Here is a 14,111-nt window from a genome sequence, read left to right on the forward strand (position 1 = left end):
ATATAGCATTATTGTATTTTTTTTTTCGGTTAGGCCATATCATGAGAGTTAGTTCATCCTTCATTTTAGATATCTCTTCATTTTTCTTAATAAAATTCCAATTTTATTTTATATCTTCATTCTTTATAAAATTCTAATTTTTGTTCAACAATAAAAATCATCTTCTTAAATAAAAAATTCCATCAACATATATTATTTTTTAGGAAAACAAAACATTTTTAATACTAACAAAAATGAGGCTGAGTCGAGCCAATCCAAGTTGAGTTTTGTCACGGTCAAAGTTGTTTATTTAATTTTGGGCAAAAGATGCTTATCTTTCTTGAGATTTAATAAAAAGATAGATATTTTCCGAGATGTCCCCGAGATTTCAAAAATATAACAGAAGGATGAGGTTTGTTTTTATTGAACGTCAAGGGAGATCTCTAAAATTTTTTGAAACCTTGGGTGAGTTTCTTAGAATTTTTGAAATCTTATGGGAGGTCATTGTCTTTTTTCCCAACCACAAAAGAGGTAAATGTCTTTTGTCCTTTAATTTTTAATCAAATTTAGACCGAATTATAATATATTTGTTCAAGTTTATTTATTATACAAATAATTATACAAGCTCATGAGCCCTCACTGAGTTGAACCATTAAAATGTTAATGAATGATTTGATTCCTTTAAAACCTTCGACTTTAGAGGGGAGAGACTAGTTTTTATTGTATATTTGCTATATAGAAATAGAATGAAATTAGGAGGAATAAAATCAAAATTTTTCGTTTGGTTTCATCGTGCTCTCAATTTAAATTTTCAATCCGTTCTTTCCCTATCCCATTCATTCACAAACAAAACATGGCATTAGGATTTTGATTAGAAAAAAAGGAAAATAAGCTCTTGCTAATATTGTCAAAGAGTTTTTCCCCCCTCACCAAACTAGCTTATTGACTTTATCACTAAATTCATTTTTTTTTTCAAATATGGTCCAAATAGTATTTACTTTTAAATCTATTGGCTAAATTGGTTTATATTTAAGAAAATATGCTGCACAATTGTGCTTGGGAAGTGCTCATTTATAAAAAAAACAAATTATTAAAATTTTTTTAATTTTAGTTTTTATATTAATTGTTTTTATAGATAAAATTGTTTTTCTAATATGTATTTTGTCGTCACTAGAAAAGTTATGGGGCTTGTCACTGACAGGTGGATTGACAGGAAAGATTGGTTGCAGGACAGCAGGATAAGCGTGCCACACCATATAATTACCTTATTAATGACGAGTAACACGTCAGGGCTAATCTAGAACAGAGAAAGTTGTGTAATTAAAGGAAAGTCAGGAGGGTATTATGGTAACATCGGAATAAAAATGTATGATACGCGTCTCTATGAGGCCCATATTCTATCGCCATTACCGACCTTTGAATCCCTTAAAATTCCCTTCTCCCAGCCTCAAATCTCCCCCACAACCAATCTTCATCGATCTCTCTCTTCAATTTTACCTTTTTCGATTTCTCGCCGGAAAATGGCTCAAAAGACGGAGAAAGAAGAGACGACGGAGCTTAAAGTCCCCGAAACCCTGACTCTCTGTGCCAACAACTGCGGATTCACCGGCAATCCGGCGACGAACAACATGTGCCAGAAGTGCTTCAACGCCACGGCCGCCGGGATCCTGGACAAGTTTTCCGGTGCTGAGAGCGCCAGATCCGGCTCGCCGCTCGCTCTAGAGAGGTCCGATCCGGCTTCAGATGCGCCAGCGGAGAGCAGCCGCGATCCTTCTCCGGATCGGCTTCCCGCTGCGGAGTCAACGACGGTGATGTCGAAGAGGGAGGTAAATCGGTGCTCCGGGTGCGGGAGGAAGGTCGGGTTGACCGGGTTCCGATGCAGGTGCGGCGAACTGTTCTGCGCGGAGCACCGGTACTCCGATCGACACTACTGCAGTTACGATTACAAGACAGCCGGTCGCGAGGCGATCGCGAGGGAAAATCCGGTGGTTAAAGCTGCTAAGATCGTTAGAGTTTAAACGTAAACAGGATCGTTGATGTTCCAAAAATCAACGGAGAAAAATTTGGGGATCGAGGCGCGGATTCCATCTCCGGATCTCTCAGATATAGCTCCTTTGAGAGAGAGAGAGAGAGAGGGGTCTAGAGAGAGAGAGAGAGAAAGATGTATGGAAATGATTTGAACATATTCAAGATGATATGGATCTTCTCTTGTTAGGTTTGTCTTCGATTAATCTATATTATTATTCTCTATTTTTCATGTTGTGTGTGATTTCTTTTTTCTTGCAATGAATCTATGAAATTGAAGCTATTCAATTTGTGGTAACAGAATGTATGGAAGATGATAAATTGATTTGCAGCTTACGGTGCCGCTGTTTTTGGTTTTCATAAATTATTTCGGTTATTTAATTCTGTTTTTTTCGCTTTGAGAAATACGCTCGGTGTCCGAAAATTATCCGGCGAAGGTGGCAGAGTCGTAAATATCGCGGGTAACTTTGCCCTCCATCGTCATTTCACACAATTTTTTTTCTTTTGTAATAAAAGAATTGGTTGTTCAGAAAGCAAAATCAAATGATTCGGCGTCATATCTCAAAAAGGAGACGGCCCCACCGGCCGTCCGAATAACTCAATCTCGCGATACGATAGATCGGGACGAGAAGATGAAAATATCCTCATTACATTATGAATATGATATTTTATTTAGCACTTCGAGAATAAAATAAAAAGTGATTAGCATTGAGCACGATGTTTATTGTGTGTCGCCACGTGGGAGTGTAAAGGCATTTTGTGACAGCCGTAGGGGGTGAGGGTTGATATCGTGACAGGCCAGTTCGTCGGTTGCGTAAAGATTTTATCTGATCGGACGGCTGCTATCAAGGCTCTGGGTGGGAGCATTAGCAGTGGCAGCTACACAGCTGTAACTCTGAAGTTGTTGGCTACCACCCAACTCAGCACCTCTTTTATTTATTTAGGGATGTAAATAAAAACACTCATTCGCCTTGTCAAGGATTTACTCATCTCATTTATGGACTAAATATTTATGTATATGAAATTGTTGTGCTGGTTGTTAATTCCAATTTTTAGATTTCAATCAATTACAAGCAAGCCATAATAATAATATGAATTTGTCCAATTATCAATTACAATTACATTTAAACTTATTTTGATGCGTGTGTGTTAAGCCTGATTAAGAAAAATATATGTTCACCAAATAATATTCAGTAACACATAAACATGCCAATCACACAATCACAATCCATAAGAACATATTTACGTGGTTTGACCCAAAAATTGGCCTACATTTACGGCAGAAACTCACTTTCAGAGACACTGTATTAAATAGGCGGAAATAAATACAAGTACATACAGATTTACCCTTTCTTGTCTTATCGATTTCCTCTGAAAATTAGCCCAAGAATAATCTAAGAAATCCCCCTCTTCGCACCTGCGAAGAACCCTAGATTTCTCCCTATATTCCTCCCTGATTTCCCTACAAGAAATCCTCCCAAGAAACTAAATCTGTGTCTTTACCTTCACTTACCCTTGCGTGCACATCTGCTGGAAATACCCACGCTGCACCCACCTCTTGCCGTCTCCCTCTCCTACGCGCTGCGGCTGAAGGATCTCCCTCGGCGGTGATGGCCTCCTCGATTCGTAGGTGCTCTCTCACGCGGCTGTAAGTGAAGACGTCTCTCCGGCTCTATAGGAGTCTCTCTCTCATGGCTGGGAATGCTCGCGAGTGAAGCAGAAAAGAAGACGCCTCTCGGCTGTTTCTCTCCAAGAAGCTGCAAAACAGCAAGTCAGAAGCCCCCCTGCGCTGCCGTTTTTCCTGAAGATGCGAAGACGCCCCGCTCCTAAAAAAACCCATGCCCCTGCTATTCAATTTACAAATCAGGAAAGCAAATTACATCCATGCCCCCATAACAAAAATAAAATACATAGCAGCAGCCGTTGGATCTGAGAAAAGAAATGGACCGCTATGTGATGGGGACCGCTAGGTTTGAAATAGAAAAATTCACCGAGAAAAATGATTTTGGTTTATGGAGGATTAAGATGCGTGCCATCTTGGTACAGTAGGGGCTTGAGGAGGCTCTTCTTGGAGAAAAGAAGGGAGCCTCCACTTCACAAGAGGGGAAACTAGATTTTCCCTCCACCAACAAAGTGAAGCCCAAAATCTTCCAAAAGGCACATAGTGCCATTATCTTGTCCTTAGGAGACAAGGTGCTTAGGGAAGTTGCCAATGAGGATACGGCAGCTGGAGTGTGGTCAAAACTAGAGAGTTTGTACATGAAAAAATCCCTAGCAAATAGACTCCATAAGAAGACTAGACTCTACACCTTTAGAATGACCCCTAGAATATCAATTGATGAACATTTAGATGAATTTAATAAAATTCTTTTGGATCTTGCTAATATTGATATTAGTATAGATGAAGAAGACCAGACAATTCTTTTATTGAGTTCTCTTGATTCCACATATGACCATATTAAAGAAACTATGATGTATGGGAGAGAGAGACTGACTTTAGAAGATGTGCAAGCCGTTTTGCACTCTAGGGAATTGCACATTAAGTTTGAGTCTAAATCAGGGTCAGGGGAAGGGTTAAATGTGAGAGGTAGGTCTGAAAAGAGGAACAAGAAAGGAAAAGACAAGAGGTCTAGATCAAAGTCTAAGAGTAAGACACTAAAATGTTTTACATGTCACAAGGAAGGACATTTTAGGAGGGACTGCCCTGAGAGGAAAAATTGTGCAAATGCCACCACCTCTAAATTAAAGGGTAAGGCAGCTGTAGTTTTAGATGAGTATGATAGTGCGGAAGTGTTGAATGCCTCCGATAGAGATTCGGAAAAAGAATGGATATTAGATTCAGGATGTTCCTTCCACATGTGTCCATTGAAAAACTGGTTTGAGTTCTTTACATGCTTAGAAGGAGGTCATGTTATCCTAGGAAACAATAAGTCATGTAAAATATAGGATATAGGGACTGTGAGACTTCTAATGCATGATGGGATGGAAAGAGTGCTAAGAGATGTGAGGTACATACCTGAGCTAAAGAGAAACTTGATTTCTCTGGGTAGCTTAGATAAGACAGGGTACACGTTTAAGTCTGAAAGAGGTAGCATAAGAGTTTGAAGAGGTTCACTGGTAGTGATGAAAGGTGTGCTAAAGAATGGGCTGTACACCTTGGTAGGAAAGAAAGTGATTGGTGAGGCGTCACCTATCAATCACAGGGTAAAAAATCAGGTTTCCTTGTGGCATAAGACGTTAGGACATGTTAGCCTGCAAGGCCTAAAGGAGTTGGAGAAACAGGGGCTTCTTGGAGATAAGAAACTTGAGGAATTTTCATTATATGAGGAGTGTGTCTTGGGTAAGTCTACTAGGGTTAGTTTTAAGAAGTCCACTCACACCACAAAACAGACTCTTGATTACATACGTTCAGACTGTTAGAAACTCTGATACTAGTGACCCGCAACTTGAGGTGGAGTAACCCTCCACTTCTCATAGCCATTTAGAAACAGATGCTGCAGTTTGTAAGGAGCAAAACTTAGAAACGGAAACCTCTGAAGTAAGTAAAACTTACCTTCTAGCACGGGATAGGGAGAGGAGGGTCATAAGACCTCCTTAAAGGTATGGGGAAGCTAATATGACAGTTTTTGCTTTTTCTGTTGCTGAAACAGAAATTGAGTGGAATTTAGGACTTTTAGAGAGACCATAGATAGTAAAGAGGCTGAAAAATGGATTCTTGCAATGCAAGAAGACATAGAGTCTTTAAACAAGAATGAGACATGGGTGATGGTACCTAGACAAGAAAAACAAAAACTCATAGGATCCAAGTGGATCTTTAAGAGGAAAGAGGGAATCCCTGGAGTTGAACCACCTAGGTATAAAGTTAGGTTAGTGGCTAAGGGATTTACACAAAGGGAAGGGGTAGACTATAATAAAATATTTTCCCCTGTTGTGAGGCATAGTTCTATTAGAATTCTATTATCTTTTGTTGCTGTACATGACTTGCATTTGGAACAACTTGATGTTAAAACTACTTTCTTGCATGGTACTTTAGAAGAAACAATTTATATGCAACCTCTCGGGGGCTTTGATACGGAAATGAATAAAAATCATGTATGTTTATTAAAGAAATCTTTATATGGGTTGAAACAATCACCTAGACAATGGTATAAACGATTTGATTCTTACATGATTCAAAATGATTTCTGTAGAAGCAATTATGATGGTTGTATTTATTTTAAATCATGAGATAAATGCTATATATATTTGCTATTATATGTTGATGACATGTTGGTTGCTTGTCAAGATATGGATATGTTAAATCAAGTTAAGTGCATGCTTAAATCTGAATTTGAAATGAAAGACTTAAGACCTGTTAAAAGGATACTTAGTATGAAAATAACTAGAGAAAGGAATAAAAAGCTTCTCTACTTGTCTAAAAAGTCTTATATTTCAAAGGTATTAAAAAGATTTGGAATGAGTCATGTTAAATCTACTTCTATTCCCGTTGCACAGCATGTTAAGTTGTCTAACAAACAGTGTCCTGAAACTGAAGATGAGTCACTGTTTACGAATAGAATACCTTATGTTAGTATGGTTGGTAGTGTAATGTATGCTATGCTATGTTCTAGACTTGATCTATTTTATGCTGTAAGTCAAGTGAGTAGATTTATGAGCAAACCTGGAAAACCACATTAACATGCTTTGAAACAAATTTTTCAATACTTGTCTGGAACAAAACAGTAAGGATTAATATTTGGTAAAAAGGATATGCATTGTGAAATATGATTAAAAGGATATGTAGATTCTGACTATGCTGGAAATTTAGATATCAGGAAGTCTTTGTCTGGTATGATCTTTTATTTTTTAGGTAGTGCTATTAGTTGGACTTCGGATGTGATGACTAAAGTAGTACCTAAATCCAAGTTTGAACATTGTTCGAACTTGGTTAACCTAGGAAGCTCTTAGTATTTTGTTTTGCAGGAACTGTCATGGGAGATGTTAAGGAGGTGCAAGGGTTATAAGCTTGCCAAGGTGGAGAACTATTGGAGTGTCAAGCCTGTTGAAGATTCCAGGCCGTCCATTTCTTTTCTCAGATCCAACGGCTATTGCTGTGTATTTTATTTTTGTTATGGGGGCATGGATGTAATTTACTTTCCTAATTTGTAAATTGAATAGCAGGGGTGTCGGTTTTTTTGGGAGTGGGGTGTCTTCGCATCTTCAGGAAAAACAACAGCGCAGGGGGGCTTCTGAGAAAAGAAATGGACGGCCTGGATTCTTCAACAGGCTTGAGACTCCAACAAAAATAAATAAATATTTATTTATATTTAGGAGAGATTTTAATTAAGAGGGATAATATTTATGGTGAGATAAGATCCGAGCAAGAAAATATATTTATTATTTATTATCTTTAATCTGTTTGGGATTATGAAATTCATTCCAACTGCAATTAGATTCAATTTTTTTTTTTTAATGAAGAGGGACAAAATTTACTTTAAAATTTTTTTTCTTATTATTTTTGTTTGTTTATGATTCAAAAATATGAACCTTTTGTATGAATATTTTTTTAAATAAAATATTATATACCTATTAATGTTTTACTTTATGCCTATTTTATCTCCGAATTAAGCGTAACTTTAAAATATTTTAAAAAATTATGTTCTTCGATTATTTTGAATGCTATTTTTGGTTTTTATGAATATTTTATTTTATTTTTTAAACTATCTCTTTTATTTAGTACTTTGAAAAAAAAAATAGTGTAGACTCTTATAAAGCAATCAGATAATCAATTGAAATTATTAAGTGTTAAAATTTTTTTTAATGAGAGAATTTATGAATGGAGAGAATAATTATTTATAATAGTTTGACAACTTTAGGGTATAACTTTAATACGTTATGAAGATGAGATTTAAGAATGGATTTGGATAAAAATTTTTGTTTCGAAGACGAAAAATTAGATGTAATTCTTTAATTTAATTTAATTTTTGTGTAAAATATTATTAAAAATAACATGTAGTCCTCCTATTCATGTAAAGGCTTTAAATAGTAGATCTCGCGTGGTATGGTTCACATATAATTTGATAAGTTTGAAGTGTTTTCGTTAAATAAGAATGTCTGATGGGGAGGATCACGTTGATCCTCCCACAAGACTTCGATCTTGTTCTACTCAAATGTGGACACATGTACCTTAAACCCACATATTAATTGATTTTGTCAACTTTTTTTTTTTTGATTACATAGGAACTCCAGCCACCAACAAGCCCTTCGGATCCCCTGGTGCGGTACCAAACCTACGGATCAGTGTCCTTTCCCTAGGTTTCACTGATAAGGTAAAATTCGGAATACGAGCACGATTTTCGTGCATCAGTTGAACAAAATTAAGGTACATATGTTAGAACAAGACTACATATTAAATTTATAGTGCCTACAATTTATTTATCATTTGTCCTCCTAAATATTTTTAAAAATGTGATTGCATAACTTGTATCGTAGCTCTATTTGTTTGAAAAACACATGGTACATCATACAAGCGCGCATCAAACATCATAATTTATATATTTATATAAAATTTAATATATATTTTTTTATAAAAAGCTAAGTGGATGACTTGGCAGGTACCCAACTAACCTATTTATAAAATGTTCACTCCTTCTTAAACCTAAACCCATTTTAACTGGACGAATAATGAGTCACCCGTTGGGTAGTGACCTATTTTGCCATCCCTATATTTGACTAAGTTATCCTCATTACTTAAATTTATTTATACCAAAAAAGCCTTATATGACTTAGCTATATTCTTCTCCCAAGCTTATAATATTGTTCCCTCTAGAAGTATATACACACACATATATATATATATATATATATATATATATATATATTTATATATATTTATATATATATATATTTATATATATTTTCCGTATTGTGACTTAGCTATTGCTTCTTGGTTTTACAATTCAAGTTATAACTAATAAATTCAATTAATGATTGATTATTTTATTTTGTCGTGACCAAGAAATTATAACTTTAAATTTATTTTTATTCTCTTTTAAAGTTTCCTTTGTATGATAAGATAAATAAATATAAAAAATCAAATAGTACATATATAGTTTGATTCTATAGATATTAAATATAATAAATCGTCGACATTTTTTGCACGCAAACTATTCTTAGCTTATTTATTTTTGATTAGGCGTTTTGCTTAATTTGTGGCTACTACCCAATACAATATATTTATTTACAAAATATATAATTTAAATATTATGTGCAATAATATATATAATAATTAAAAAAATATCACTTGCAAGTTGCATTGCAAGTTGCAACACGAATAACATAATTATCAAATGCTAGGCTATGATAACATTGGGTCAACTAACGTATTTTTGGTTTAATTTTTTGAAGTAATTTTCTTCTTTTTTTTCAATGAAGCAAAAAATTATATTGACTTTTACTTTAAAAAGCAAAGCATTAAAGTGAAAATCTGAAAAGTCAAGCCAAACTAGACCTTAATAATTTCAACTTTTCCTACGTTGATTTCCAAATTCATCTCTTTGATTATTTGGTCAAACTTTTTGTTGGTTTTGAATTTTACTCTCTCCATCACTGGTGTAAAGTTGAATTTTGGCACCCTGTATGGGCTTTCTGCTGGCCCAAGATTACCAAGAGCCCAGAGGGATGAGCATCTGGGCTTCCCAATTGTATGTAAAGCCCATATATATCTTTAGCCCAACCAAGAACTACTGGTCTATGGGCCTGCATCTTAGCCCATATATCTTCTGCTTTTCTTAACCTCCTTTTGTCCAAACTGATATATAGGTTAATTAATACAACCCAAGACAAGTTTTTTTTCTTAAAAAAAAAAAAAAATAGAATAGAAAGATTTAAATTATGGTCTTTTCATTTTTTTTAATCTTGATTTTTAATTTGATTTTAATTCTGAATAAATTTTCTTGAGCTGTTTTCATTTTAACTTATCTCAAGTCAATTCGAGCATCTTACTCAACTATCAATCTCCTAGGCATGCGATTAGCCTAATTACAAACTTTATTTTTGGTATATGGTTCTAAAATAACATAGGAAGTGTCATTGCAAAAGAAAATGAGCAATTCAAAATTCAAAATCCACATCTAATGAACATTTAGTTGTGATTAAGAGTTGGAAATAAAATCATTTAAAAGTAGAACAACTCAATGGATGGCGAGAATTTTTTCATGAGTCTCATAATATGTTAGAATTCTAAAAGTTCAACTAATTAATCCTAAAATGTTGTGTTACTTGTATTTTTTGAAAGATAATTAATTACTTGTGAACAAGTGTTGGCATAATTTTCTTCTAGTAAATAACAAAATACTCAAAAAACTATATATATAAATAAAGTAGATGCATCACTCTTTTATCACAATATCTAACAATAGTTGCTCGATTAAAAAATTTTCAAGGCTAGCATGTATATCAACACCTTTAAGACTCGTTTGGTTCGGTAGAGATTAACTATTTATTGGAATAAGATGCAATATAGTTTTAATTTTTTTAATGAAGGAAATAGTTATTTGTTATATATTCTTAATTATTTTATTCAACATGTAATAAAAAAGAAATAAACATTCCATCATAAAATTTGGGGATAGTTACTGTTACCTATTCCTTATTATATATGCACCTATAAAATTTTCACATTATTCTTTGCTTCACAGTAACAACATAATTTCTTAAATATCTAATTGTAAGTAACATATTAAAACTAATTTATTACTAAGAATAAATATTTTGCAAACCAAACGCAGCCTTATATTATATTATAATCAATATGCATCCACATTACACATTTATTCCCTAAATTTATAGTTTAAATTTTATTGCATGCTATATATAACAATTTGTCCCATAATAAATCCTATATATATATATATATATATATATATATGTATGTATATATTTTCTTGGTATCATATATGATCATCATCATCATCATCTGGCTCACAATCCTTCAACACCCAAGATCCATCTTCCACCTGTACCATAGAATTGTTCTTGGCAACCCACCAGTGCGTCACCACCTCGTACTCATCCCTCACCGCGTCCGCCCATTTGTTCATCAGCGCTATATCGCGCTTCACTTCCAGCTTAAACGCTCCTTGCCCTCGCCCGCCATGCGACCCTGCAACTCCGTGCAGGTAAACCTCCAAGTCATGGTATTGGTTCGAGCTCTGCTTGTAGTAAGGCGACCGGCAGGCGTCCACCACCAACTCCTTTCCCACGTCCGCGTAACCGAAGTACGGGGTGTCAGGAACCGGATCTTTGACGTTCCGGATGCGGAGCACGTGAAGATCGCTACCGTGGTCGGCGACCACCTGACGGAATCCGCCGTCGCCGACGCGAGGGCTCGCGAAGGCGAAGACCGTGACAGGACATGATGAGGTCCCGTTTGTGGGCTTGTTGTATCCGTTCACGGTTATGTCTGCGGCACTCAGAGTTGCAAGCGCTGCGCCCATGCTGTATCCCGCCACCGTGATGCTGATTTCCTCTTCCTTGTAAGTGTCCACAAGCTTCCTAACCTGCGCCAGCACCTAGAGGAAAATGTCCACCAATATTCCTCCAATGTCATATTGATTTCAGTGATATTAGTATAAAAAAATAACGAAAACTAACTAGAAGTGGAAGCTAAAAATAAGGTGCTAAATATTTGTAAAGATAAAAGAAATTAAAAGTTTAATTAAAAAATAGTCATTTTTATTTGTAAATCAGATAATATTATTATAAAAATATTATCATAATAATAAAATTATAAAATATATAAATTATATTTAAATTTATATGATTGATTTTATTTCAATTTTAATTAAAAATGTATATAAAATGAATGATTTAATCTTAAAAAAACTACTTATGGATATAATTATAAAACTTATTTATTTATTTATTTATTTTTGGAAATAGTTAAAAACCAATAACTGAAACAAAATTAATAACTTAAATAAATGACTAACTTACCTGATCCCTGCAACTAGTAGAATTATACTTGGAACCATTCTCAGCTGTAGTGTACAAGGAGTACCAGCCGCCGTGCACCATAGGATTATTTTTCCGTCCAAGTATTTCTGAAGCTGGGAATAGCACAGCAACCCCATCCACCTGCGCTTCCACGTTCCTTTTGGTTCCCCTCCAAGCAATCAGAATGTCTCTCCTCCCCATCGCTCTGCTCCCCTCCTCCGTGCTCACCGCCACGTACCCCACGAAGTTCGAGTTCCCAGCGGCCCCCTCCCGCGAAATCGACTTCACCGTGTAAACGCCGGAGCCACCTTTGATGTTGGTGGTTGCGTAGAAATATGTCTTCACTTCGTAGCGGAACGGGTTGCCATATTCTAAGCCCACCTCTGAGAAGAAGTGTTTCTTTGCGTGGCGTGGAAGGCCGCAGTTCTTGGACTTCTCTTCGGCGATGAAGGCGTCGCCGGCGGCTCCGGCCCTCTCGCCGTAGTGGATGAGGTACCGCCCCAGATTGAGGTCCAGAGGATCCAGCAGACCCTCCCAGTTCTTCTCCCCGCTCAGAAGCTCCCAGTTTTCAGCTATGCTGCTCATACTGGTATCAACTTATGTGTGTGTACTGATTTGGTTTCTGCTGAGGAGTTAATATTATTTCTTATACAGCGTTAATGCCCACATCCCAACGCAAGCCCTTGCAGTATTTATAGGTAAGAAATCATGAGCTTGCTTATTGTTAATTGATTAATTAATGAATTAATTAGTATCGAACAATGCATGCCTGCCATGCAAGGAAATAGTTTTCCTCCCAAAAGCTAAAATTCAAAGCCATGGAGCGTTTCTGCTGGCAGAAGCAAAAGTTCTTCTCTGGTAAACCAAGGCAAGGATTAGGAATATTGTTCAGTTGCTAATCCAGGGTTAAGAATAATGGACTGTGGGCTCTATCCGTCCGTATCATTTAGGGCTTCCAATAACGACTCAATCCTACAAGAAAAGTCATTATGTGGCTTGATATGATACTACTTTGGCTCAAAAGCCTAAACTTGAAAGATACGCACACTGTACTTACCCACAAGATATATGAAAGTTGAGAAAAATTTAGGACTTGCTTGATATTGTAATAATTTTTTTATTTTTTATTTTTATTTTCGTACGTAAAGAAATAAATTATAAAATATGTTTGTTTATCTTGTCAAATTTCTATTTTTATTATTAATTATCAGTTGCTTTGACAATCTATTATTTGAAAATTTAATATGTAGAAATAGTTATTTTAGATTAAATCATTAATTTCACACACTTTTAAATTAAAATAAAAATAAAATGATCATATGAATTTAAATATAAATAAAAATATACATAAATTTTTAAAAATAATATTAATTCCAAGTACAAAATAATTTTATTATTTTTCAATTGTCATGTCTAATAAAATTTTTATTTGAAAGTATGACACTTAAATAAAATAATTGTAATAATTTTTATTTTATTATAGTATTTCTTAATGTGTATTTTGTAATTTTGTTATTTTAATAATATAATTTGATTTTAAAATGAAAATGAGTGTTTTTTAATTAAGTTTTCAAAATTATTTTAATTTTATAAATATTAATCAGGTTTCAAATTTTTAGTTTTTATTTCTTATTTTTAATTTTCATAATTTGAAACAGATCCTTACGTTAAGGCACACAAATCATATCTCTTGCATGAGGTCACATCCTAAGTGGGACATGTTTAATTAATGAAGCTTCCCGACATGATACCCTTAGGACATATGAGTCTTTATATTTTCTTAAAGAGATAAAAAGGAAAATATATTAATGGGAAACAGGTAATCCCAAGCAAGGAGCTTGATGAGTCAATAAAGAGGAATTACGGACTCCTCAAAATTGTCTAAAGCAAGTACAACCAACACCTTTAATTTTTTTGCTATGCAACTATAAAAAATTTGTCTTTTGTATTCTACTCCTTCTTCATCCTTTTTTTTTTCAGCCGTATTTCCTTTCTTATATATAAAAAACTTAACTTTACTATACAATTTTTCATCTCCTAGACTCAAACTAGCCACCCTGATTTATGAGATGTTATAAATTTCAAATGTCTCAAATCTCTCACCCTGATTTATGAGATGTTACAAATTTCAA

At 34.8% G+C, this 14,111-nt stretch overlaps 2 protein-coding genes across 2 annotated transcripts; one reads left to right on the top strand and one right to left on the bottom strand.

Moving 5' to 3' along the window:
- The first annotated feature begins 1,204 nt into the window (after positions 1–1,204).
- On the top strand, positions 1,205–2,233 carry LOC131165055 (zinc finger A20 and AN1 domain-containing stress-associated protein 5). Its single transcript, XM_058122705.1, has one exon. The coding sequence runs from the start codon at positions 1,344–1,346 to the stop codon at positions 1,995–1,997; it is 654 nt and encodes a 217-aa protein (XP_057978688.1). The 5' UTR covers positions 1,205–1,343; the 3' UTR covers positions 1,998–2,233.
- An 8,701-nt stretch (positions 2,234–10,934) lies between these two features.
- On the bottom strand, positions 10,935–12,564 carry LOC131163594 (phospholipase A1-II 1-like). Its single transcript, XM_058120184.1, has 2 exons — positions 11,980–12,564; positions 10,935–11,555 (listed from the first exon to the last, which is right to left on the bottom strand). Exons 1-2 carry the CDS (start codon positions 12,562–12,564, stop codon positions 10,935–10,937), a joined length of 1,206 nt encoding a protein of 401 aa, XP_057976167.1.
- Positions 12,565–14,111: the final 1,547 nt, after the last annotated feature.

The sequence above is a fragment of the Malania oleifera genome, chromosome 9, assembly GCF_029873635.1.
Source record: "Malania oleifera isolate guangnan ecotype guangnan chromosome 9, ASM2987363v1, whole genome shotgun sequence".
Taxonomy (NCBI): domain Eukaryota; kingdom Viridiplantae; phylum Streptophyta; class Magnoliopsida; order Santalales; family Ximeniaceae; genus Malania; species Malania oleifera.